Genomic DNA, 27,871 nt, shown 5'->3' with positions numbered 1-27,871 from the left:
GTTTGGTTATGTTGCTTCCTGTATAGAGCGCGCACACGTAGTCGAATATCGACATCTCGCGGATTCATGCAACGCGTGCGCTCTGTTGAGTGCCGAGTCAACTACATTTGATGGCCCGCACACCGTGATGTGTACTACGACGATAGTAATGTGTTAGTTCAGGCTTGCTTTCAGGTCACATATTTTGTTGTTCTATTTAAAGTTGAAGAAAGGTTATTAATTTAAATTGTTTGGCATGCTCTTGTACACTCCACTTTTTAATTAAACATATTTTCAATGAATGTGTTTTCTTTTTATGATTAACTTTACCAAACAAAAATTTTTTTTGTCGCATAAACATTGCACGCCTACTTTTCAAACTTGATTTTAACATAAAATGTGCGACGATTATGCAATAAAACACAGTATGCCAGAACCCAAAGTAACCCCTTAGGACAGGGCCACAAAGTTTAGTCATGGTTTTATATTAAACAATATTCTCATGTGCAAGTTCTGTAATTGCCAGTCAAAACATGAAAAAATGGCTACACTAAAAAAACATTTGTGAAGTTAAAAGGAAAACTGAACCACAAAATTTGGAAATAATCACAATTGTTTCTTTCAACTGATGACCAAGAGACATATTGCTCTCAATCAAAATGTATTTTCAAACTGGTTTTTAATGTATTTCTACTAACAAACTGGTATATGGCAACAGAGTAGATCTTATAAATGTAGTAATTCTCTAGCATCTTGTAAAACCTAATTTTTTTAATATACAATTTTATATTGTTAATCTAAAATAATTTTTATTTATTGAAATTCTGTACATTGTTGCCAAATTAATTTTTTTTTGGCTTGATTAATGAGTTTAATACTTTTCAAAATCATTTAAAAACCACAAAACAATTTATAAAAGCGAAATGCCATATATTAAAACTAAAAGTACTAAGTAAATTAAAACCATTTCTACTGACCATTTCTACTGACCTCTATTTATACATCTACAAAGATCTTACTTACTCTTTTATGGTATGATAATTCTAAAGAAAACTACTGGAAGGAAATCCAATCTCATTAAGAATAAGAGATTTTAATTTTCTAATAAGAAGCCAATCAGGTGCGACTGACCTCGTGTGTGCACCTGCCTGGCAAGCCAGTCAAATGGATCGCCTGTGCTGCACATTTTCAGCAATGGACAAAAAACTGTGAGTTATGAGAATTACATTTATTTGTTTGAAGGAGAAGTCTTTTGAGGTAAAGAAATGTAAGTAAACTGTTGAAGTTAAGTGAGCTGATACCCTGCAACAAGGCAATAAGGCAGAGTGTATACAGCTATATTTGCAGGGCATGCAGGTGGAGCAACTTAAAAAACAGTCAAGAAATTGACTTTTACACTAAACTGTAAATATTTTATTTATGGATGAACTGTGAATGATATGTTTACCTTGAAGAGAGGAAAAAATGGTCATGAACGAAAAATAATTAGTACCGTGCCGAACGAAGATGTTTTGTTTACCTCAGTGAAGCGCCAATAACAGTTCGGTTATAATATTATTTTTTTCCTCCAGTCACGTAAATGTGACTTTCATCCCATAACATGTTTCCTACTTCCTTATCAATTTTAAATCATTTTAGGGGTTTTCAGCCGCCATAGATAATTGCCACTACAAACCTTCGGTAATCATTGCAACATCTTTTACACAAATGTATGCACTTTCAAACCACATGTAAGATGTCTGTTATCATTTAACCAACAGCAGGTTAACCAACATTGGAGCCTGAAAGAAACTTTTGCCGTGCAGCATTCTCTCACAGTGTTGTCAAGTTCTAAATAAGCAGTGTTTACTGCTTTAACCACACATTCTAAAAAAATTCTGCATGGATTACTGGGTTAAAAATGATACAGTAAAACCTCGGTATAACAAACTTGAAGGTGTGCCGGAAATTTGGTATTTCGGCACGTTTTTTTATTGTTTATATAATTTTAAATTATTTTTGGAAATTTTATTTTTTCTTTATAATTTGGTTACTTTGGGCAATTTATTCTTTGTTAGGCTGGTCCTAAGTTAAACTTTGTGCCAGTAGACAGAAGCACCTTTCCCAGAGACCTATAGGATCTTTTGCAGATCTAAGACTTTTTTGGCAGCCCGTTTGAAATTTCCCTCGCTTACAGGCACGTCCCAGGCCTGTAACGTTACTTCACTTCATGACTAAAACTGCATATAACAGCTCTGGACGAGTTGTTACCATTTCTCAGAGACGAGCTGACCATAGCCTTTACCGTCACGCAAACGTCTTAGGTTCACTCCTCGAGAAGCACGTCATGGACGCGCGTTCCCAGCGTCGTTGCGTTTTATGCCCCCCACTTACTCCACTCCCCCTCTCTTCAGTTCTGAGAGTTCACCTCCGGAGCATTGCCCTGCCGTTAACCCCGCCAAGTGTTGGCCGGCGTCAAGGACGACTTGCATAAAAAATGTGAGTGCAAAGATGGACCACCCCACGACATCTAGCGGCAGAAACAGTAACTTATTATCTTGGCCGCCAGAGTGCAGCTCCTGACTGCGCCCTTTAACCCCTGGTTTAAGCAGACGCCTTGGGCGAGTCGATTCTTTTTATTTCAGACACCCCTCAACAGGTAGCGCTAAGGTCGGCCAGTGCTACCAACTTCGAGACATCGAAGCCAGAGTTTTTTATGATGCCCACTCGGGGAACTTCGGAACCTTTCGGTCCGAACCTCCCAGTCCCCCCCCTCCACTTTTGATAGAACATTTGCTTTTAATTACGAGACGCGGTTCTTCGTGAGACACTTCGCGTCGTGACTGCAGACGGACCGTTTGCGATTATCGGCGAGTCGACGAGACACTGCAAGACTTCCATCCGGCCGCAACCGACTATGTTGTCGCTTAAATAAGGGATGCTATCCCTATAATCTTTTTCAAGTAGTTTAGTCCGTCTGCGTAGTACAACGAATAATAGTTAGTTTTCTTTTAAATTATTTCTTTTGAAATGAAGAAAACGTCCGCGCCCAGCCGCGTATTCGCGGAATCCAGTTCCTGGCTGGCAACGCATCGGTAAATAGAAGCCAACTTCCCTGTCTGGTGAGTGACGATCCGTGACTTTCATCAACCTACCCTTAACTTTTCCGGGCATTTTCTGCCCCGTATACTGTCTGTGTACAAGTTCTGATCAGTTTTGATTTGGACTGTTCGCAGACAGGGTCCAAGAGCCGGACGCCGAATTAGCATTTTCATCTCCCTTCCTCAACAGCACACAGGCGCCCTGGCATCATGTTCCCGCGTGATCTCCGGGACACGAAGCCCCAACCTCCGGCGCTACTGTAATTTTCAATTTTTTTTTTAACTTTCCTAAATTACGCCGTCAGACGAAGTTCATCATATAAACATAATTTATGGACTTTAAGTACATGCCTATGCTGGGATAGTTTAAATATATTTGCATTTTTTTATTGGTTTAGGTATTTTTAGTAAATGAAACTTTTTATAATTGAATTTAGGGTCGACCCATATTTTTTTCTGAATATACCTGAGATCTGTTTAAGTACGTAATTGATATTGTATGTTAATACATTTCTCTAATATCTGTTATAAATTTTCCTTAAATAAATTTGACGTGATTATATTCAGACAGAATCACACCTTGACCTTGTTTCTGTTAATTTCTAATAACATTGTGAAACCTTAAAGATCCCCAGCACAAAGGGACTGATATTATGTGTGTTTTTTATAGCGAGGTTTCTTTGCAATGAGGTGAATTCAAAACTAACGAACAAATGATTTGTGATACAAAGGGTTTTTTCTGTAGCCATCATTATTTCAAAAAACACAGAACTAATATTAGGTACTCAGTATATAGATAGAGTATACACAAAGTACTTACCTACTATTTAATACATGCTACAGAGTCCTCGAACAGAGAAAATGAAGATTAAGCAAACCAATCCGATTTGATTACAGTACAGTAGAATACCGGTACAACGTACCTCATTATAACGTATATTTCACTTTAACGTATTTTTTTTAAGTCCCCGCCAAAAATCGTATCTTCACCATACAAAACAGTTTCAGTTTAAAGTATCATGTTTTCACTATAACGTATAAATTCTACTAGAAGCGTGGCATTACTACACTAAAATTTACTTAAACTGGTAAATAAATTTCCAGCTAAATGATTAATGTTGTAGAACAAACATACACAAATACCACCGCAACATATTTTCTAACCTCTAAACCCTCAAAACAAAGTTAACAAACAGTTGCGCGCGCTACCATAGATTAAACCGTACGTAGTATGCGACGTGAGCAACACAACACCATTCGATACATCGAAACACGGAAGTTCGAGAGAAGTATTAATTATTTAGGCAAAAGTGTTACGCTACGCTAAAAATACTGTTGATGTCTGTGCCGGGATTGTTATTGTTGAGTTTATTTTCAGGTTACGTTATTTAGACACCGCATTGTATTTGTACTACAATATGAGCGATCCTGGAGATAAAAAGAAACGAAAGCAATTCACGCTTAAGGAAAAAGTGGAAATATTCAGAGAACTAGACAAGGGGGAAAAGCAAGTCATAGTTGCAAAGACATATGGCCTTGCGGCTCTCCTGTAGCTATTTTTTTTAAATATTTTTTTTCTCTCTCTGTATAGATGATATGTATGTATGTTTCAGTACTAAGTACTTTCAGTACTAAGTACAAAAACTTGAGGTCCCTGTAAGTACTTAGTACTGAGATTCTACTGTACATAAGTATATTGTATATTATTGTTGACAGCGTTGAATTTGGAATGCCAAATCTTTTAGCTATTTCTGCTTTTTTACCTCCCTGATCTACTGCGTGTAGAATTTCCAGTTTCGCTGTAAGAGAAATTGCTTCCGGTTTTTTTTTAATCCATTTTACGAACACTAACAATAAATTACTGAAAGTTGTCTCATTTATTACTGCACGAGATTTGTCCAACCATAACTTATTTACAAGCGAACAAATTTAACCCAGAAAAACTTAACCTCTAAACAAGATACATAACTGGTTAAATAATTTATTTCCCTCTACAACATGGAACAAAAACAACTTTCTAAACCTACAGATTTTAATTAAGAAACACTTCCACAGAATCTCTATCGGTTATTGGTAGAGGCACTGGAAAATAGTGTTTATAATGGCTGTTTGTAGCATTTATATTTTGCCATATAGCATTTATATAGCTTTAATTTTAATAGACTAGAAAATTCTTACGTGATTCTATTATTCATTATTCGATTATTCCATATTTTCAAAACGGTTTTGAAAATTTTCTATATACACAATTCATGATGATATAGCTGTCCATATAATATAAAATTGCCCCTTAATAACATGTAACATAAAAGTTTAAAAAAATCACATTTTTAAAGTACACCTAAATCAATTAAACACTGAAATTAAATATTTGCAACTGAAATGTTAAAATATCAATGCTAAAAACAGTCAATGTTGTTCAAGTAACAAACATAAGAGTCAAAAATCACTTTCACAAAGCCGAATGCGAATATCAAAAATAATTTTCACAGAGTTCTTAAATAAAATGTAACTTTACCAAACACATATGCCACTAACAAAAATTAAAAGACAGCATTGAGCATGTTTCAACAGTCTTTTCAGTCATGCTGGTTCTTCGATCTGTGACAATTAAATTATATTTGCTAAAAAACCGTTCAGCATCAACACTGGTTAATAACCTTAATTTTATTGTGAATATCAGCGCAATATTTTAGTTTCACAGATTACCGTTTGTTTTTCGGGTTAGGAAATTAGGAAAACACTAGGTACGTTCAACAAATGAGCGACAAAAGCATAGAGCTACATTGCTGCCATCTTTTTTCCCCCGTTAAAGTGCTAACCAATTTGACTGAAGTAGTTTCGTAATTTTTTTTCTGTAGTTGCCAAATATAAGCTGCGTGTGTTGTAAACTTAAATTAATGCATTTTTATATTTTAGTTGTCATTTAACAGTAAATAATTTGATTGCTTGTGTTAATATCACACACGCACGCACACGTAGGCAAACATGGCCGCTTCAATGTTTTCACATTCTGTCTCGTGAAAATATTCATGCACGAAAATAAACGTCTCTATATATTAATCGTTTACATTTGTTTGGGTCGTACGTTACGTTTGCCGTTAACAAAGTTTCCGCGCAAGCCTATGCGTATTTAAATTGTGTTTCGTGTTATTTACAAGATTCATAGATCGTGTTGATTGTTTACATGGCTTGCCATCGTCACCGTTTATTAGGTAATCTTGAAACACGGTAAGAAGATGCATAAAATAAAAAATATTCTTTATTGTATGAGGTTAGGCCGTTAATAATAAGAAATGGTTTAGTTAAACATATATTAGGTAAACCTAAAATTTACTGGAAATTTTAATATTACTAGAAATTTTAATAATTACTTCTAAAAACGGGATTGTAGCGTTTATTTGTCGGTAAACCATTTTGTCGCTTTTATTCGCGCCTATATCGTTTTTACGATTTTCCAGTGCCTCTAGTTATTGGCATTTTTTACAACACGGATAAACGATCAGTCGATCAAACATTTTCACAGAAAATTGTTCACGTGATGAAATTTTCTAAGGCAGTTTCAGAAGATCGATTAATCGAAGTACGATAGCTTATGTTGGTAGTCATAAAGTGCATTTCAGTACGTCCGTAACTCTTACTTCTATGGCCAATCAGTTGTAAGATGATGGCGGCAGTATTGTTTACTTGCCGAAGCATAATTTATTTACGAAGCAAAATTGAAAATTTATGACAATCCTACAAAAATATATTTAAGTAAGATTTTTCCGTTATACCTTTGCTGTAGCGGGTGTTTTTGGCATTGCATCCAAAAAATGCTGTTATTTAGAGGTATAAATACTTAGGATTACATAGCGATTCGGCGGGACTTAACAGTTGCTTCGTTATACCGAGGATTTCGTTATAAAAGAGTTCGTTGTGCAAGGTTTTACTGTACAAATAACACGTTTTTATAATGAATGGCCATTGAAGAAAGCTTTACAATGCTGAAACAAGCTTACCTCAAAAAAATTCCCTGACTTTTCTAGGTATTCCCTAACTTGTTTCAAATTCCAGGATTTTTCCTGGTTTACCAGGTTTGTGGCCATCCTGTGTATACTCTACTTATTAAATAAATGTACTTTCCATGAATCAATTTGATTTTCATGAATAATTTTAACAGGATATTCCCCCCCCCCCCCCCCCCCCCAATATAAAAATTGCACCTCTACTTTTCAAACTAGATTTTAGTATAAAATGTGTGACGATTAAACGATAAAACACGGTATGCCAAATACAGTACATGATATATTTATGGAATTCTACTGACAAGAAATATATGATGCTATGCATAGAATTTAGTAAATGCTTGAAATTGAATTTTTTAAAATCTGCATAAAGTCCACACCAGACAAAGCAACCTTGGCCACCCCTGAAAGGCACAGTAACGGGATGGAAATTTACCGACACTGTCAACAATGCTTTGACCTTGAGTTGTTCATTTCTCCGGAGCGGTCGCTGAGAGGGTTTGTAGCGTGGTCAAACCATCCGGACTCAGAAACTCACACTCTACTGCGCAGCTGCCTGCGACGTCACGCGAGTTGCAAGGGGATGGGCAAACATAAATTCTTACATGTCAGGAAGACAAGGCTCTGCTTTGTTTTTGTTAAAAATTCCTGCTCAGCCTTTTCCACGCTCTGCACTCCTTTCCCCGCTTCAGTCAAGCAGGGCAGGAGGGGACTCGCATGCACAGACGTCTGCCGGTAACTTTTTTATACACACAGTGGGCAAGGGACAGGGAGGGAGGCTCACCGGCGCCGGCTAATGCAGACATTAGACATCTGCCCCGTGCCGTTAGTGGCCATCTCAATGAAAAATTAAAATATCTTTTCACGCAAAGCGTTTATTTTGTGTAGGCTGGCTGCGGCTTCTGAACATAAGAGCGCATACGCGAGTGAGAGAAGAAGAAAAATGAGTGGCGTCTTCCACTAATCGCCGACACCCAATTATCTCGACATCTGTCACATTTCTCACGTCCGCTGCGGAGGGTCGCCAGTCACCAGCGCTCTGCAAAGTAGTGTGCCGTCGTTAATATTTTTCAACTGAGCAGAGGGAAGGGTGCCAATTTTACGAAGCAGTGATTTTACTAATGCAATCCGCGGAACCGTGAGCATACGTACAATCAGGGTACTAGTAAACTAATTATGAGAGAACAATATTTTTACTCTACACAAAACATGTAAAATTTTGAGGAAAATTTTTTTTTTCGGACTTCACCTCATAATGTCTGCACCCCATTTTTTTTTGTCAAAAATGTAGCCAAATTACTGCGGATATTATGCGAGTAAATACTGTAATTTATAAATCTGGCCTCAAAAAAAATCAAACCAAAACATAAACAAACAAGCATTCGAACAAGTTTCTGTAGATTCTCTATATGTTAGCATGACTATCTCAAAATATCTGATCTAATCCAGTAAATTGGTAAAGAGTTGCAATCTGTGGAAACTTAACAGTCACTGCAAGAACGGGAGTTCTATATTTAAGTAGTACAGGTACATGAAGATAACATATTCCTGTAAAAGCCAATGTCCTGGAACGAGAGCCTGAATCAAACCTGTCATCAAAGATGGCCTTAACGCTAAGGATCACGTCCAGCGTTTCCAGCTCCACCTTGAAGCGCTCCTCCAACTCCGGGGCGGGCGTGTCACAACCGTGCAGGCGGCACGCTACAGCCTGGCGCGGCAGAGCCTCCAGCTGTTTCGGGCATGCCAGAACCTGCACAGACCACAGCACTGCACTACAGAGCCTCTGCGCACATATCTGCTCGCGGCCTCTAGCACGACCACACTTTTAACAAAAGATTACTTTACTACCTACTAAATAATTATAAATGAAAAAAGGTAATATCTTATTCAAAAATTTTGAAACTTAAATTGAACTTTTTATTCTTACAAATTGGAGACATCACATCTGGCTCCAGAGGGCTGTCACTAGATAGAGCATGTGCTGCTCTTATTTTAACAAACGATTATGTTTATAAAAACATTCAAAGCTGATGATTTTTTTTTTAAATGGTATGAATTGTAAACAAACTGTGATGATTCACTCTAAATCTAAATAATTTGACTTACTTAACATTTTAGTGTTGAGGAAATCATTTTGGAATTTTTTGAATAAAGGTGCAAATCAGCAATTTTTACACTATCAGGTTGGTGTCCCGGTAAATTTAAATCACATTCATCAAAGATTATTAGGTTTTGCATGTGTCTGTCTGAGGTATTAATAATCATAACAGAACTCATAATGATTAAATTGACGTCGACCAGGGCTAAGTCCCCTAGAGCCCAATATGTTACCACCCTACTACCCCTCTTTCTTCCGTCCCGTCCATTTGAATCTCCCGCGGCCGACGTATACGTGTGTGCGTGTGTGAACACCCGGCAAGAGGCAGAATTGAGCCAGTGCCTCGTTCCCTCTTAATTTATATTTAATTATTATTATCGTATTGTTTAATTATCCCCAGTGTTGTGTATGTAAGTTTCAGGGCATAATACGTAATTTTATTTGTTTTCCTTTCTGCAGAAATGCTAAAGGGCCGCTACAGACTCAGACTTGCCGAAGGCCATTCAGCTGCTGTAACTTTATTTCTTTCTTTCTTGTTCCACTTAATTATTGCGTGGTTGCGGTTCATGGACCGCCAGGGTAAAATGTAAAAGGGTGTTTGGTGATTTAATTGGTTTTGTTAAATATGCCACAGCATGATACGGTTCTAAATAATGGTACAATCAGTCTTAGCGCGTAATGCCATTGTCCTGCCACCTCGGCGGCCATCACTTGCCCAGTCGCTTCGCAGCACCACCCAAGGTAGGACATGCTCTGCACTCGGAGGACTTCAACTTCGCTATACTAACCCAGTAATTCTGTTATGTGTAATTCTTATTAATAGCTTTTGCTATCCTCGGAGCCTACCTCGGGGTCAGCTGTTTCATCAATTGCATTGTAATCGGTAAGGAGTTCAGATATCGCCAAGAACGTAACGTCCGACCACGTGGTGGCCGTACAGCCCGTAAACTGATCGCGCCGCAAGGATCTTAAACAGTTTTAACATATTTTAGGTTTTTTATGTAATGCGCTCAAGCGGAAATTGTACCATGTAGTCTACAATAAATCACAGCGTTACCGAACTTGTCTCTTTTCGTTTGACCACGTGTGTACTCCAGGTTGGCGTGTGGGACGCCATAAGAGCCCACTGCGTTAATACATAGTGTACCTGTCGCTGAGAGTGGGCCCAGGTCAATTAATCTGTAGGCAGCGCACGGGGGTCGAGTCATGTCCCCACACGGGCGACGTCAAGCCCAGAGTAACAGAGTCCCGCCCAGGTCCATGCCCCCTAGACAGTGGCGCCCTTCTAATTTAACGTCTCTGTAACGGCCCAACAACCCCCGGCAACATCAAAATAATATGTAATACTTCAAGGTCAAAGTGTTAAATAAACCTCTGTAAACATCTGTGTTTGCCGATGTGTTAGTGAAGGAAACAATTAATTTTTTAAAGAACTAGGTTAATACTAAATTCTACATACATATTGGGGATATTTATAGGTACCACTTTCAAATAAACTAATTTTTATATAATGTATTAAAAGAGAATTTATATAAATAAATATCAAAATTTTAGGAGCCAGGTAATATATCAAGAAATAATTAGATTAACCTGAAACCAATAACACAACCTTTAATCTATATATATAAAAATGTTATGTTGGTTTGTGTACGCTTCAAAAACTCAAAACGTTCTGCACCGATCGAGCTGAAATTTTACCATTATATACAACCCGCATCAAGGATTGTTTTTATCTACTTTTCACGTCAGCAACATACCCGCAACCACGAAAAAGTAACTGCGCCATTTTATTAATGTGTTTTCTCACCAATAAAAACAAATAACACACATTTTCTGTTATGGAAACGTTTCTCCATGCCAAAGGATTTCTCTTAGCAATGGAAAAAACTATGTCAAGTGAAGCGAGCGGGAAATGGCTATATACAATGAGAATGATATTATTGTGAGGTGCAATAATTAAAAAATGACTAAGCGTACCGGTATGGGACTATATATACAATATGAATGAGGTTATTTAGTGTGATCGTGTCTCGATTGAGCTGCGCCGTTATCCAAATCGTAAGTAGAGGTTATGTTTTGTATGGGTCTATCACCACTTGATGTGGGATTGCATGTAGATGGTTCTAGGCTATTCATTTTTTGAACGTCTTAGACCCTATACATTTTTTTAAATTTTTAATTTAATTAATATGTTCTATCGCCAATAACAAAAATTGCATCAATCGTAAGTAGAGGTTATGTTTTGTATGGGTCTATCACCACTTGATGTGGGATTGCATGTAGATGGTTCTAGGCTATTCATTTTTTGAACTCCTTAGACCCTATACCTTTTTTTAAAATTTTTAATTTAATTAATATGTTCTACGGAATTTTTAAACTCACTTTATCTGCCAGGGATACCACCACACATACTTAAATTGAAAATATGTGTGCCAATTATCCTCTTGCGGAATATTAATTAGCCAAAACTCTGCAACGGCACACGACTTTCAGTTAAGAAATTAATGAATAACGTAGTGGAAGCAACGATTATAACGGGGCCTTTCAAAGGTGAAGATGTCCTCATTCCTCGAATACCCATGATCCCGACCGATACACCATTTCAATTTAAAAGATTGCAATTCCCAATTCGATTGGCATTTGCAATCACAATCAATAAAGCTCAAGGTCAATCTTTAGAATTGTGTGGTTTAGATTTAGATGCGGATTGCTTTTTACATGGACAACTGTATGTTGCGTGTTCCCAAGTCGGAAAACCAGATAGTCTTTATATCTACGCATACAGTGGAAAAACAAAAAAAAAAAAATTGTATATCCACAAGTATTGCAAAATTAAACTTTTATGAAATGTATTCTTTGTTTTGTTTCTCATTTCTCAACTATTCAATCACAATGAGCCACAGCGAAGCGTGGCAGGGTACAGCTAGTATCTAATAAAATCTTGTGAAAATCCTTAACATTTTAATAAATATCAAGACACAGAGTTAAAATTACACAATACTATATCAAAGTCTATAAATTTGTAAATAAGACCTACCACCTGAGTCTAAGGAATTTTCTAACCTAACCTAGAACCTTAATCCCTCAAGACAAAACTAAATTATTCTGGTTTTAAGATGTGTGGTTGGTAGTGTCAGAAAAGTTTGTCGCCAATTTTAGAGAAATAAGGGTTTTTGTTTAATCTAGGAGTGAAATCTTTGTTTACTAATATGCTCCTTGGACTGACTGCTGCAAGGACGAAGAGCCATCCTTCCACTCCCTCCTTTTTGTTTACTTCACATCACACTTCCAGAGAAAGAGAAAAATAATTAAAAATTTTGTGGAAGTAATTTTATTGTGCTTAATATCCTATTTAACGGAATAAAATGCTATGATTTTTACCAAAACTGTAGAAACTAAAAGGGGAGATCGCATTATAATCGCCAACTTGTATCTTGATATAATGAACAGCAGTTTAATAAATACAGGTTCAACCTCTTAAATGTGTCACTTATGCCACTTTAGTCTGGGGCTTTCTGAACCAATGCACATACGTGACTGATGAGATATGTAAGATTTTTTTTCTAACTGCAGCTTGGTGTTTCAAGAGAGACCACGTAAATCACTAATGATGAAAGTGACATAATAAAGGGTCTAGTAAATATGGAATAAATTTAATAATTTAAATAATTTTTTAAAGCTATGTACTTGAATTGTGATTTCCACTCTATTAAGTTTTTTTCCCTAAACTTATAATCAAGAGAGCTTGGTCACATTATATTCAGAGTAGCATTATATTCAGGTAAATACAGAATTCGAACTTCAGCTTATAAATGTTATAGCAAAATTTAAAAAATGTTTTTGTCATTGCCAACCATACCATCCTACACGGACAAATATATTGGCCGGTACGACAATTATTCCTTTCTCGTGCCTTGTCAGCTTCCTCCAAGTTGCGGTGCCTGCGTGTCTGTCCACACCTCTTGAAAATAAATGGGCTCATTCATCACTATGTCCCACACTTCAAAACTGCCACATGGGCGATTCATGTTGCTACTAGGTATCTGCAGAGCTTTACACATAACAAACATAAATAAGATAACTTAAAATTAAATTTAAATAACAGACTAATAATATATTTAAAAAATGTTACTTCAAAATACAATACTTTCAGTTTAAGCTTCAATTTGCAGAGTTACGTTGAATTTTTCCACCAGATATAGAATTTTTATCTTTGCAAAGAAAACATTGAAACAAAAAAATTGTGTGCGAATACGCCTGCAATTGTCAATGGAGCATGGTACAATGTGGCCATCAATAAACACTCGGATTCACTCAACCTTTTACCAGTGGACATCTGGTGAGAAATAATGTTGTGTTCCATTTTGCGGGAATGATAGGAAGATTCTGTTGCATCAAAAAGCATTTTGCATTGCCGTGACACTCTTCCATTAATCTAGACGTGGAACAGAGTGCAGGGTAAAGGAAACTCAAAAAAGCATTTTTTTTCCGGTTTAAGGTAATAATCTTCCAGTATTTTTATTCCAGAAATTTTTAATGAAAGTTTAAGTAAGTAGAATCAATACTTACCAGATGATAGGAATGAGTAGGGGCAGTGAAAAATGGTGAATGCGAAATTGCGAAATTTTTGTAAAACCCCTTTCAATTATCTGTACAGTATCAAAAAGTGAACTTAACCTATCCACAGCACACCTATACACATTTCGTTTTCGCGAAATCTTATTACCACCGCGAAATATACCGTCAAGGCGCGAAATTGGCTACTTGGTAACGAAATTGCGAAATGCCTATCTAATTTAATTCGAAAATACGTTAAAATTATTAGCAATGCACAAAATAACTTCCGTACATCGATACGATACTCGACATAGCGGACTGTACACAAATGGGAACAGCTTTCCAGACAAAAGAATAACAAAAATCACGGAGGAATGGTATTGGTTGGAACAGAACTTTTTACGGGCGTGTATACCAAACAGAACAGCCCGCATGTTGTTACCTTTGTGCTTTGTTGTCCCTGTTCACGGGATGTAAAAAATTAAAAGTGTTTGCCAACTGGTTGTTGTGCTACCGCAGAATATTAAAAAAATCGTAACATAACCTAATATAACGTAACACAACCTAAACGTAAATTATCTTGACTTTAACTCCCAAACAAACGCTTCGTTGTCAGTAAAAATTGTGCATAAACATGCCAAACGTTTTAAGTGTATTTGAAAGGGCACGGGAGTATGAAAGTGAAGGGTTTTATGTGTTTGACAAACATAAAAAAGTTATGATGTGCAAGTACTGCAATGTAACAGTTGACTGGAAAAGGAAGGATAGCTGCGAAAAACATTGTAAATAAAGGTCTTCGCACAAAGTCAACAAGGATAATGGTGGCAACGGAGTGAAAAGACAGATAACAATTGTTGAAAATGTGTCTATGAACAAAAAACTCAAGGCCGAAAAAACTAAATTGGCGAAAGACACAGTGCGGGCTTTCGTGCAAGCAAACATCCCGCTTGAAAAACTGGACCATCCAGGACTGCGATCTTGGATGAATGAATACATTCCAGGTAAGTTAAGTAGAAGTGCCTCGTTACCACAATAAAACACTTTTCATGTATTTTGCATTTTTAGTTTTTTTTTTAGTTTGCTAACAACCCATTTGTAGGTAATTTAAACTTTACTGCTACTTGTTATCATTCTGTCACATGCAAATTATTCTCAAATCACTTAAGTCTTTAAAATAACACCAACTGGTCATTATTTCATACTTGCTAATAATAAAAACTATTTATCTTTTTTCTATATTTCATCTCTGGTATTTCCATAATTTATTAATGTGCAAGGTAAATACAGGGCCTTTAAATTTCACAAGAGAAGTATGTAGTGCTAGTATCAAAACACATGGAAACAGGATTATTTTTCAAAAGTTTAGTTCAGAATGTGCGAAATCAATACAAACTGAGAAAATAAATATTTTTTATTTTTAGGGTCTGGTGACCTTCCACATTCATCTACCTTACGAAGCACTTACCTCGAAAGTTTGAAAGTTGAAGAGGAGGAGAAAATAAAAGAACTGGTGAAAGGGCAAGACATTGTTTTATTGTGTGACGAAACAACCAACAAGAAAGGACAGTGTGTGTTTGTCGTTCTATTTAAGATTATGTCTGCAAGCAGTGAACAAAAATTGCTTGTAGCTGGGACAAAAGTTTTGATGAATGCAAATTCGACAGAATGCTCACGAGCAATTGTTGATATATTGGTGAAATTTGATGTGAAATATGATAACGTAATTACTTTCACTTGCGACTCGGCGAAGTACATGACAAAATGTGCTGACCTTTTGCACGTTTTGGTAAGTGACAAACTGCTACATATCCAGTGCTGGGCACACAAGCTCTGCCTGGTTGGCAATATTTGGGTGGCACAGCTTTCCGAACTGAATGAGTGTGTAATGAAAACCAAAATGTTTTTCTTGAATTCAAGGAAAAGGAAACACCACTATTTGCAGTTTCTGACGGTATCGTCCATTCACCCCAAATTGTTCCCATCTCCTGTTTTAACACGCTGGAATTCGTGGTTCCGTGCTGTGGAGTACATTGACACATACTTACCCCATCTTTTAGAATACTTCAAGACAGAAGATGCAGAAACTAGTGGAAGTTCAACAGAATATTATATGCAGATGTCTATGGACAAAGTTGCTGTTTTGCAATGTGAAGCAAGATTTGTAGTTGAGCGCTGTAAATCAACTGTAGAATTGCTTGAGATTTTAGAGGGTTCGTCATATCCTTTTGCTCACAGGTTGCTAGGAAAACTTTATGATTTGAAAACCAGTTTCAAATTGGCCAGTGATAATACTTTTCATCCTGAAACAACACAGATGCTGAACTCACAACTTTGCTTGAAATCTGCTGTTAGGGCTACTCTTGTTTCAACAGGACAAAAGTCTCTATTGAAGCTATCATCGTTGATTGCCAGTGATCCTGCCAAGGATTTTGTAGAGTGTATGGGTGCTTTGTTTGATCCCAGAGAAATTGCTTGTAAGGGGCTAGAGGTTGACGCTGTTGAGTTGCAGAACAAGATTGAAAAACTTCCTTTCCTATCCCAGGTGCCTTTTCGACTTGTTCTAGAAGGCTACACTCAGACAAAACAGGCAGTCTTAAAATCAATTTCTAAGAACGTCAATATTCTTACCATCCTGCTGTCTTTAAAATCATATTTCCCAGAGTATGCAACCAATGCTGTGAAGTGCCTGTGGATCCCGGTTTCCAATGTTGACAGTGAGAGGGCTTTTTCCATGTACAGCAACATCATGTCCGACAAGCGAACATCTTTGCGGGCTGATAACATTGAAGTTATGTTGGGAATGTGTTTTGGAGCTAGCCACTGAAGTCAAGGATTTTAAGTTTTTGTGTACTTGTGTTACTACCACAATTCAGTATTTTCACATGTTCTCTATTTCATTCTTGTCAGAAACAATGTAAACAGATTAAGAAGTCCATGTTAAGTTACTTAGTTTACTCTAAAAGTACTTTTGCAAATTATTCAAAAACATTGTAGCAGATTGCTTCGAAAAAATCAAGAGGATCCAGTCACACTATGCATGCCACAAACCTGGGTTACAAGTTTTGCAAATTTTATAACACAATTTTTTAGATTGACTTTGGCTTATTTTATGCCTACTGAAAATTGTATTACATTTGGTCAAAAATATTAAGAAATTGTTTGAAATGATATGAAACAATTTTTTGGTAGGTGTACAGACACATCTTTGTTTAAACTGTGTTTCGATTTTTCCATACAAATGGAATTATTATAATTTTTCAAAAGTAGTTGAAAAACACTGCAACATGGGCAACATGGCCTTAAAACTGTATACAAAATTTGAGGAAACAGTATGTGGGAAACCACATAGCAGAGATAGGACTAGAAGACTATATTCATTATATTATTTATAAATTGTATTATAAATCTTAAATGTGTATTATTATGAATGTCTCGTGTAAAAAATTGTTATAATTGAATCTCATCGCTTATGAAATGAATAAAAATGATTCTAAATACATTGTTTTTATTCAACAAAATTATCTTATAATACCGAAATTTTATAACGAAATCCTCTGGTTTATTCACTGAAATTGAAACATTTTATTTACCATTTTTCATTGCCCCTATGAGTGAGATACCTAGATTTTTCTATGTTAAAATGTAGTAAAATATTTTTAATCTTCTTGAATGCTTTAAAATTCAATTCAAATTCAAAATCCCTGATGCACACATGCCTAACGGAAACTAGCTGGTGGAAAAATCATATTTTTTTTTAATAGATGGGCCTGACAAACACGCTATGTTGTTCAAAGTTTTAGTAAAATTTCTATTATTTTTAGAACTATTTTAACTAAATTTTAAAATGCAAATACTAAAATTACAAACTTTAGCAATGTAAACAGAAATGAAGATGTTTACCAAATTAATAGATGATGCACAATTTTCTATTCACTTGCTTTGAATTTAGACTTAGAAATAAAACAACGACATTCTTGAACATATGTATCAACAATTTTTTCAATTATAAATGTTGAGTGAAGTATCAGATATCTGTGGTGGTTTTGGGAAATTGTATGTTGGATATGGTATTGGGAATTGGTATCAGAAAAGTATTGAAACAGCCATATTTATTTACATGCATTTTTTATATTTGTTTTGTATTAAGTCAATTCAAAGTGTCAGATCAGCTGGAATGTACCAAAAACCACATTTCCATCAAAGAAGTTAAACTATTAACTTAGGTATACTGCAATTGCATTTTCTAGATGGAGGCACACTCTCTGCCACCTGACACAGTCAACATGCATCGTGCCCTCCAACTGTGTATGTGGTTCCCAGATACAACAGACTAGTTGATAACTAATATTAAGTCGAAATTGTGCCCTAAATGTGTACTTTTGGTTACATTTATGGTACATTAATCTTATTCCTAGTTGAGACACACATGTTTTTAATTTATCCCACTTCCTGAAATTATGTGTAATATGATAAACAGCTAGTGAATTTGTACTAATTACAAGTTATTAATTTTAAAATCAATAGTATTCAAATCAGCAATCAATTTTCTTTCTTCTCAGCTTCCCTCCCTGGCTTGGAAGCACCTTGATAGGCTCTTGTTGCAGCATCTAGCACTTGTACATATGTACTTACAAATCAGATTTCTCTGTCACATTCTGATTAAATTTTAGAAAAGTGTATCTTATGGTTCTAATGAGGTGGACGGTTACATTTTAGAAACCCTATTCTTTTTTTCTTTTTTTTTAATTTTTAAAATATCTACTTGATAAAAATTAAGTTCAATAAGATTTCATTTTTCTTATACTATGGTTAATTTGTTTCTTACCTTCTGCTTTTATACATTTAAAAAAAAAAGTTTTGATTCCACCACACCCAGCACATAATGTGTAAATGCACCACCAATGGGGCCTGGAACGCTGCTCCTCCAACTCACCTTGTCCCCGGGGACAACGTGCTGGTCTCCATAGTCCACAAACTGCACCGGGACACCCTCCGCGCTGGGGCCACCTGTGACCTCGCCCCGGTACCAGGATTCTTCATCTGGAGTGGCCACACACATGGTGCCGGTAACCAGGCTGTCACCCGCCACAGGCTCCGTGCCCTGCACACATGCCCGCCGACCTTGCTGACTCTGCCGTCACAACTGTCGTAAATTTACACACTTTTATTATTCGGCCACACTTACACCCAAACTGAATATGTACTGCATCTATTTCTTGGATATTTAAACTTTCCTACAATATTTTCTTTGATTAGGGCCAATTTTTTAAATGTTATGTTTGGTAAAGTCACTATCAATTAAGCTGGGGATTACCTTCTTAGTTTGAGATGTTTTTGAATTTAACATGTTAAAATTCTGGAAAACTAAAACCCCTCAAATTTTTTGACCTGAGATACGGGCCTCTAAAGATGATCAGGCACCATTTCTCACTAGGATTTTTGACAAAAATTTAAATTCCTATGTCTTTGGAAATGTTAAAAGATGTTAAGCTGCAAGTTTTTTTATTTGAATGTTAATTTTTTTTCTGATTAAAATAGAATTATATTGTTACGAACGTGAGCAAGGCCGTGACACGTGCAGGTGCAGAGCTGGCTGGCGGCCGCCGCAACATGAGATGCACCGCGCGCGCCTGGAAGATAACAAGGATTGTCGCTCCCCCTCCTTCCCTAAACTCCCCACGCGACGCCCTGCCTTTGACACGTAACTGACACCTGACAGCTGCGGAGTTACACGAGCCGCCGACACGTGTTTCCAGACATTTCTGCCACCGGGAGGGCGGGGAAAGACGCGACTGGCCCCAGCCACGCTCAGGAGTTCTGGAAGGTGTCTGGGCCTATATATGTGTGTCCGGGACGCCGGCCTTAGGGCAGTGGAGTTGAGAGTCAGAGTTCAGTCGGGAGTTCTCCCGCGGCGGAGTTTCCGGGACGATAAGTGCCGCGGGTGCGGCGGAGTGGCAAAGTCCTTGGACGAAGGTTCCAGGGCAGGGAGTGAGTGAGTACAGTGAAGCTTTCCCGTGACGTTTCTGGGCGATAGAGCAGCGAAGTCCCTGGACGAAGGTTCCAGGGCGAAGAGTTCAGTTCCAGGCGATAGTGTCGCGGGTGCGGCGGAGTTCCGAGCGAGGCGTCGAGTGGGATCTCGGCGAAGGGGAAGTGCAACGGCGAAGGGGAAGTGCGACTGCGACGGCGGCGGCGTAGTGCAGCGACGGAGGACCACGAGGGGTGCTACAGCGAGAGTTGCGCCAGAGGTGCGGCCCAGCGAGGTGTGCGGTGTGTAAAAACGAGTGACTGAGGAAGCAACATTTTTAAGTACAAGTGATTAATTGGCATTTTTAGATTATCTGCTAGTAATGTAAATAGTGGCAATAAATAAAACTGTGTGTAATAAAATCTTTAATTGGGCTATCCTTTACGAACCCTGTAAATCCCAACAATATTATAGATCTAAAATGATGTGTGTCCAAGTTCTATTTCTGTAGCCTTTTAATTGTTTTTTTTCTCTTAAAAATGCATGATTCAAATATTGTACTACATTACATGAACATGAAAGCTTCTACTGTTGAGTTTAACAGGTTTTATAAACAATTTTCATGTTTCAGAGTCTGTGGCTAATTTCTAAATGCAATCAATTTAGTTGTTAGGAAAAAAAATGCATGTTAAATTTCTGAGAGAGTTACAATAAATTTATATCTAAGGCCGCTACAACCCTTGCCATCCCTTGAAAGACTTCGAAAGGAAAGCCTGTATCGAGGGTGGTATCAGGTATAAGGCCTACTGTCCTAACAAGCAAACAGACAAATTTGCCAACCATGACGCAGTACCGTTTCTTTGTTAAAGTTAATTCAGATAAAATTTTACTAAACTTATAAGAGGAATCGTGTGTATGTCATCAGCCTGCCTGAATTTGCCATATCCCGTTGTGTGACAATACCAACCACAACATCATTTCATTTCATGACCTATATTCCACCCAGCAGGAATCAAGACAAGGACGGCTTCACTGTACATAGTACAACATCAACACAAATCTCAAGCTTTTGGCCACTCTGAAATTAAACAAGTAAATGAAAGGAGAAAAAAAAAAAAAAAAGCCATAAAAGTGGGAATCAGGATAATTTCCACTCTCAAAATGATAGCTAAACCTACATTAAAAAATAAACCAAAGTATTGTTTGTAACCAGGTTCGATCCTGTGGTTCAAGAGCAGGAAATTATCTACAGTCAAACCTCTCTGAAACGACCCCTCACGGTTCCCAGGAATACGGTCATAATAGATGTTTTCCGAAACTTTCAGTTCATTTCAACCCCCCCCCCCCCCTTTCCCAAACCACTATTCGCTAAGAAACCAGTCGTACAATGGCAGGATGCTGTCAGACGGCTTTGCTTTAAACCCACTTCAACCTTCATGACAAGTCCGTTGCCCTGCAGGCCACTCTAAAGAAAATATGTCAAAAGACAGTTAATTTTTACTGGTTAGTTTACATGTACGTTTTCTGCTTGCCGTAGTTAAATACACTAGAACCTCGATGTCACGAACCCCGGATTTAACGAAGCAGTGATTTTACGAATACATTCTCGGGAACCGTCAAAAAATTGGACATTTTGACCAAAATGTGAAAATCAGAAAAAAAATTTAAAAAAAGAAATGAAAGATCATTAAAATCTGTTAATTTTAACACACAGTGTGTTTTTGTGTCGGCTTTAATACTTCCAAAAATGTTCATGTAAGAATAAAAAAATAATAATGGGACATTTCCTGTAAAAATATGACAGCTGTAGGTTCTGCAACGCGAGTGGGCGCACACGAAGCTCGCACGGCTGGCTGGCGGCAGCGGCTTCATGACGCATAAGCTCACCCCTCCCTCCCCTCGTTAACATTCTTCAAGGCTAGCTCATCCCTCCCAGACACACAAACCATATAGTGTCCTCCCTTATAACACCCCAACTTCGCTTCCTTTGAAAAACCTTCAGTGAGAAAATGCTCATTTCACCCTCTCTTCTCCCGTAAAATTGGGCTATTATGAATGGGGTACTAAAGCGGTGAGGGAGGGGTCAAAATATGTCACTTTTCACACCAAGTTCGAGTTCAGTCATCTCTGGCAAGGAATTTACAAGCTTTCAAACTTAAATATAAATGTATTTTAATAGCAAGGGTCCTATGAAAAGGAATATACCGAATAAAATCAAGCTGCTGTCACAAAACAAAGCATAAAACGGTCCAATGCGTGGTCGCTTTGTTATTGCTCGCGCGAGAGATGAGACGTGGAATGTTAGAAGAAAGATAAATGCGGGGGAGACAGATGGCAGCCAGTGTTTCCTGCGTGGGGAATAAGTGGCGTAGCTTTTTTTTTATGCTGGGTAAAGCGACCTTTTTCTGTCAACCCACAGGAAAAGATAATTCCTTGAGCTGTCAAAATAAACATCGCTGCAGCAGTTAAAACGAGTCGAGGTGGGCGTTCATCCAGTCGGTCGCTGTGTATTGTCAACCGATAGTTATCAAAATCAAGAGAAATCCAGCAGGTAACTTTGCCTTAACTGCGTACCACACTAGACACTCGCAAAAAGCTAAACGTAAACACGTTGCCACAAAAACCTTTATCTGCACCCTGCCGGCAAAGGGACATGGAATGGGGGTTGTTAAGCGCTGACAGCGGTCGACAGGAAGTGGTATCTATTTTTAGATATGCGCTGCTTATGTCAGTACAGCACTCTGCAAGAGAAACGCAGTAACACGCTACTCACCACAAGAAACTTATTTTCTGTCCTATTTTCTTCGGATTTTCGGCAATTTTTTCACAGTTCCTCGAAATCGGGTTGCAATAGAGAGGTGGTCGCAATAAATGGGGTCGCAACAAAAAGGTTTTACTGTATTATATTTCAAACAAAGTAAACTTGACTCAATGAATGTGACTAAAATCAAAACGAAATATAATTCATACGCTTCATTTCATGTGTCAATACTAGAAGACTAATTGAATTAACAACATTGTATTCTCGCCAAGTGGCTGTTTAATTTGCCCTTCCTATGGTAAGCTATGCCTCAATTAAATTCTACGCAACACCTTTGCAACAGAAGATCTCACCATGCCTCCCAAACTAACTGCATCCACTTCTACATTTACTTTGGTGCTTGGAGAAGCATCCAAATAAATCAACACCAGTGAAACATATCCCTACGGAATTTGAAATTGCGTATCAAAATGTGAGAACAGTCAGAACAAAATCTTAACAAATTCATGGAAAATCTTGTTAACTCTCATTACGACATCACCTGCTTAACCAAAACTGATCTCAAAGATTATAACATAAATTTCCACTATTTCACAAACCAGTTTATTGTTTTTAGGGATGATAGAAATCCTCATCTTACCATGAAGAAAAGAGGTGGCTGTGTGTAGTCAGCTGTCAACAAAAACAAATTCTTATCAGTTCTACCAGTACATATTTATGACTATCCAGGTGTTGAAACTATCCAGCTTAAAGTAAAAACATCTCCTACAATATCCCTAACCTTTGTAACTACAGTGAAACCTCTTTAATACAAACCTGAAGGGACATAAAATTTTGCTGTTTGTATTAACGAGGTTTGTATTAACAGGTGCATATGCTCACATAATAATAATCGACAAAATCAAGTATTGATTTTTTACTCAAAAATTAGTCAAATAGAGAATTAAAGAGGCTTGAAAAATTCATTGATTTTTTTCTGCACTTTTTTAGTTGCATAAATGTCCTTTACTGCACTGCAAAGTTTGTCGAAGGAAGACAAGACATCAGTGTCTACATCACTAGCAGCCAGAACATTTTTCAAGACAATTAATGCTGAAGTGGACTTCAATCTAAGAATTTTTAAAAAATATTTCAACCTCAAAATTAGTGTCAGAAATATATCAGTTACTTGTCATTAAAGTTAAATCAGTTGAAAAATAAATAAAAATGGAAGTATTTTACTTAATTCAATTTACACTTGCAAAAAAAAACGCACAATAAATCTACATGGAAATTAAAGTCTTTTTCAATATCCTGAAGTCTGAAATATGTTTACTCATGTCATCAAATGTAGAGCTTTACTGAAGAAGCCGATTTTGCCAATATTTAGTTGAATCGGCATTTCTGCCGACTTCCGATACGCTTATTAATTTTCGGCCGATATTACTGAAAAACGAGAGAGACTGCCATAACCTAAAAATCCACGATTACCCTTTTCGCTTTTCGTAGTAGTACTGCATTTTTTCAGATCGCATTATTTCTTCGCAACATGTGCCAAACGTACATATAAAAATTTAATATCCTATTTTTCAATAATGTTCTTTATTTTTAATATGTCATAAATAAATACATTACCGTCACGGTAAATATACATCTCGGTTGTTACGGTAACTGTAGTGCAAATGTGGTAGCTATCGTGCTTCTGTAGTAATTATGGTATCGACAAAGAATCTTTAGTTCTTTTTATGGTAATTATCTTAGGATAACAATTGGGTTTGTACTGTAGTTATGGTACATCATCCAATTTCTTCGTAAGTTGTTGTTCATTTGTCTTTTCTTCATATTTACGTACTCCATTACTTGGCTGCAGATTTAAGTTGATTTTTACTACTGTATACTATCGTAACTGTTTTTATGACGGTTTCTTTCTAAGAAATGGTTATTTCTGCAAAATCTTTATGGTTAAACGATCATCTATTATAATTTATAGTGACGGGACCACATATTTTAGTACGATCAATGCGGACAAAACTATAATTCGAACATCGGTACAAGCGGACTTTTTTAACCTTAGTTGTATGGCAATTTTTCCGGGACCGTAGAAAGTATACGATAAACACGGACAATCGATACATGCGAGTTCGATAGATAGAGGTTTGACTCTAGACCATTAACCGTACAAATTATTTGCCGTTAACAGAATTATAGTGTGCGATTATTGTTCTAAAATTTCATTCGGTTTATCCGATAATAAAACAATAGTACACTACGTGAGCGGACGTGAGGTTACTTCGTAATACATAATAACGAATATTTCGTATTAACCGTATTGATTGACATTAAATATGCTATCCCAGTCTGAAGGGGAATTAAAAGTGTTTGAATAAACGCGAACTTTGAAATAACCGGTATTTCATTAACGAGGTTTCACTGTACCTCTTACCCCCTGATGTTACTCTTAATCTCTATTTTGAATGCTTTGAATATTTAGAAGGAAAACTTTCAACATCTCATCAAGTTATCAAATTATATCTTCGTCCTCGTGTATTACAATCCCCGAATAGTGACCATATAGCTATTCGCAAATTAACTGATAATTTCGACACCTGTAGTGTATTTTTTTAAGCGTTGGTATTAAAAAACCTGCTAAGATAGTGAAACATAATGTTGTAGTGTTGCCAGTTTTGGTTATTCCGACGATCTTTTGTTTTCTTTACTTTTCTGCTATCATCTTCACTATATTATTCAATACATATTTGCGCTTTGTGAGGCTAGATATGGCTGAATTAAAAGTAGCGAAACGTGTGCGCTCCTCTAATTACAGTAAAGAAGAATGCACTAAGTTAGTTCAATTCGTGCGCATGTTCGAAAATATAATTGAAAACAAGAAGACAGATTTTGTTCCAAATCACGTATTTTTTCTTAACCTGCCAGTAGGCTTCTGCGAATCTAGGATTTTTGTCTCGAATCGAATCACGAATCGAATCTTAAAAGATTCCCGAATCTCGAATCTTTTTCGAATCATGAGAATTTTTTCCCTGCTGAAGTTTGACACTTGACTGAGAAGTTTTTTCAGCTAGGTATTCAGTATATTCAGTTACATGGCATCTTGGAATTTGAATAATGAGACATGTTGTTGTACCTAGAGGGGCAGGTCAGACATTCAATAATTCAATGTATTGCATATTTGCATGAATTTTACATAAAAACAAAATACCTATATACTTTGAAACCACATTAACGTTTAAGTTTAAATGTAAACAATTTACAGATTTTAACATCCAGTATATTTAAATATTGATATTTTAGTTAAGCGAAATTAACTAACAATGATACCAGCAATTACTCATTAAATTATTAAAACATTAATATTTTGTTTTAATTTTTATTCATGGTGCACAGAAAAGGTCAAAATATTATGTTGCTGCACACTTCTAGTTAACAAAAAAATTAAATAACCACGATATTCGGTAAAGTAGATGATTACTTGGAGTTTTGATGTTCTTTTTGCAATGTTTGCACATTGCTGTTCAGCTCTGTACCGATTCAGGCTCAGAGGTACTTTGGTCTTCCATTCAGGGTGTCCACATTTATTACTTTCGTACTAGATCTTGTACTTTTATAACTTTTTTAGTGGTTTAGTAGAGATCTAGTACATGTTTCTTTAATATAATAATATTATTGTAACTCCAATATGTTCTATTATTAAGCGTAATTATTTTTAACAAACTATGGAATGTATGTGTGTGTGGTGTGATATTTAAGTACGAGCATTGCAATGTCATAATAACTTCCTAAATTGTTAAAAACCATAACAAATTATAATTTAATACTTTTTTTTCTAATCTAGTACTTTTTTCTCACCTAAGTTGGTACAAAATATTTTTTCCTTGTGGACACCATGCTTCCATTGCAATGTCCTGTATCCATGTCCAATAAAGTAAAACAATGGCCACGGCAGACGGTAAATTGCTAGGGTAGACAAGCGCGGGCGAGCCAACGTAAAAAATAATTAAGTAGATTCTGGTTGTCCTGCAATTGAGTAAAAGTGAATAACATGAATTACTAACGCATTAGAGTATATTAACATTCAATAGTATCGGTTTTATGTGGCAGTAAATGTTTCAAGTCACTACAAAACACTGCGCAAAAAGATAGTTTACGAGTCCGCATTCTGTGGTACGCTAAGACAAATTTAGCATAATGTACCATAACTATGTTGCCTTTTGTCAACGGGAGTCATGTCTGTTGGACGCTGTTACATACGATACCTGTAGTACACCCGGAGTATTGGGGTATCGGTAGCCTACAACTCTCACGTTGTTTCGGTTCCCTACCACGTTCGTGCAACTTCGGATTTCTCTCAAAAATTGAAATTAAAAAAAATCGAAGGGTTAGGTTATGTTAGGTCAGTCACAACATGCTTGAACTTCTGATTTAGCGGCTGAAGTGGCGTTAATACCAAAACACAAAACTTCGGAAATCTTCGGAAATTCTTGCAGGGAACCGAAACTTTGTGAGTTGTAGGCTTCCCATTGGGGTATGTGTACCACAGCTATGGCATTCGTGTACAAGAATATCGCACGCTACTTTAATCACATGATGCTGATGAAGCTCAGCTGTTCACGTATGCGCATTGCATAGTCAGTCTTGCATCTCCGAATACAGTAGACTCCCGATTATCCGGGGTAATGGGTCCACGGATAACCAAAAAACACGGTTAACGCAAAGTCGAAAAACACAGTAATCAAAATTGTTTTGTCTTAACTATCTAGACAAACACTGCAGCACCCTTAATTTGTTTCAAGAAAACAGCGTTATTCAAATAAGTAACTTTTTTTCTTCATAAGATAGTTTTGTTAATCAAAATAATTTGTTTTACAATTTGATAATTAAAAAAAATCTTGTACCGCATTGTTTACATAAGAGGTTTTGGTCTTGGTCGTAACATTCCTAAGTAGGCGCTAAAAACATTTCAGACTTATTAAATGATGATGTCATAATTATGGGAGTTATATTTTAGTACTTTTAAGATTTTAAAAACTAATAAACGTAATGTTTACTATTATTAGAAATATTATTTAACCTGTTAACGTAATTCCCGTCTGTGTTTAAATGCGTGTCCACCATGATTCGTCATCATCACTAGCGCATCCTTGTGGGCGCGATGCAAACTATCTCTGGCTTTTGTTTCCAGAGCTGCTGTTGACATGCGGGATAACGTATACACACTGGCGTCATCGGAAATAAATACGCTATGATGGAGAAGAATAGCTATTACTAAAAGAGCAAAATAATGTTGGTTGATTCGTCACATTATTAATTCGTTTCATTGAATTTAATGCCACACAAGTGCCTTTGTCAGTGTGCACGCACGGAAATTATGTTTGTGTTTATGGTTTATGTAAGTGAAATATGGCACGAATCTTTTTAAACTAAGATTCG

General features: G+C 36.8%; 1 protein-coding gene across 2 annotated transcripts in view; it reads right to left on the bottom strand.

Moving 5' to 3' along the window:
- LOC134539499 (tudor domain-containing 6-like) overlaps positions 1 to 27,871 on the bottom strand; it is a 90,425-nt gene that overhangs the window by 5,799 nt on the left and 56,755 nt on the right. For both annotated transcript variants that reach the window (XM_063381584.1, XM_063381578.1), the window contains 2 exons: positions 18,655 to 18,822; positions 8,656 to 8,816 (listed from right to left, as the gene is read on the bottom strand). In XM_063381584.1, coding sequence (XP_063237654.1) covers positions 8,656 to 8,816; positions 18,655 to 18,822 — 329 coding nt within the window. The remainder of the gene's footprint in view (positions 1 to 8,655; positions 8,817 to 18,654; positions 18,823 to 27,871) is intronic.

Source organism: Bacillus rossius, chromosome 1, assembly GCF_032445375.1.
Source record: "Bacillus rossius redtenbacheri isolate Brsri chromosome 1, Brsri_v3, whole genome shotgun sequence".
In the NCBI taxonomy this organism is placed as follows: domain Eukaryota; kingdom Metazoa; phylum Arthropoda; class Insecta; order Phasmatodea; family Bacillidae; genus Bacillus; species Bacillus rossius.
The sequence above is the reverse complement of the archived record's forward strand: the minus strand, read 5'-3'. Positions and strand labels throughout refer to the sequence as shown.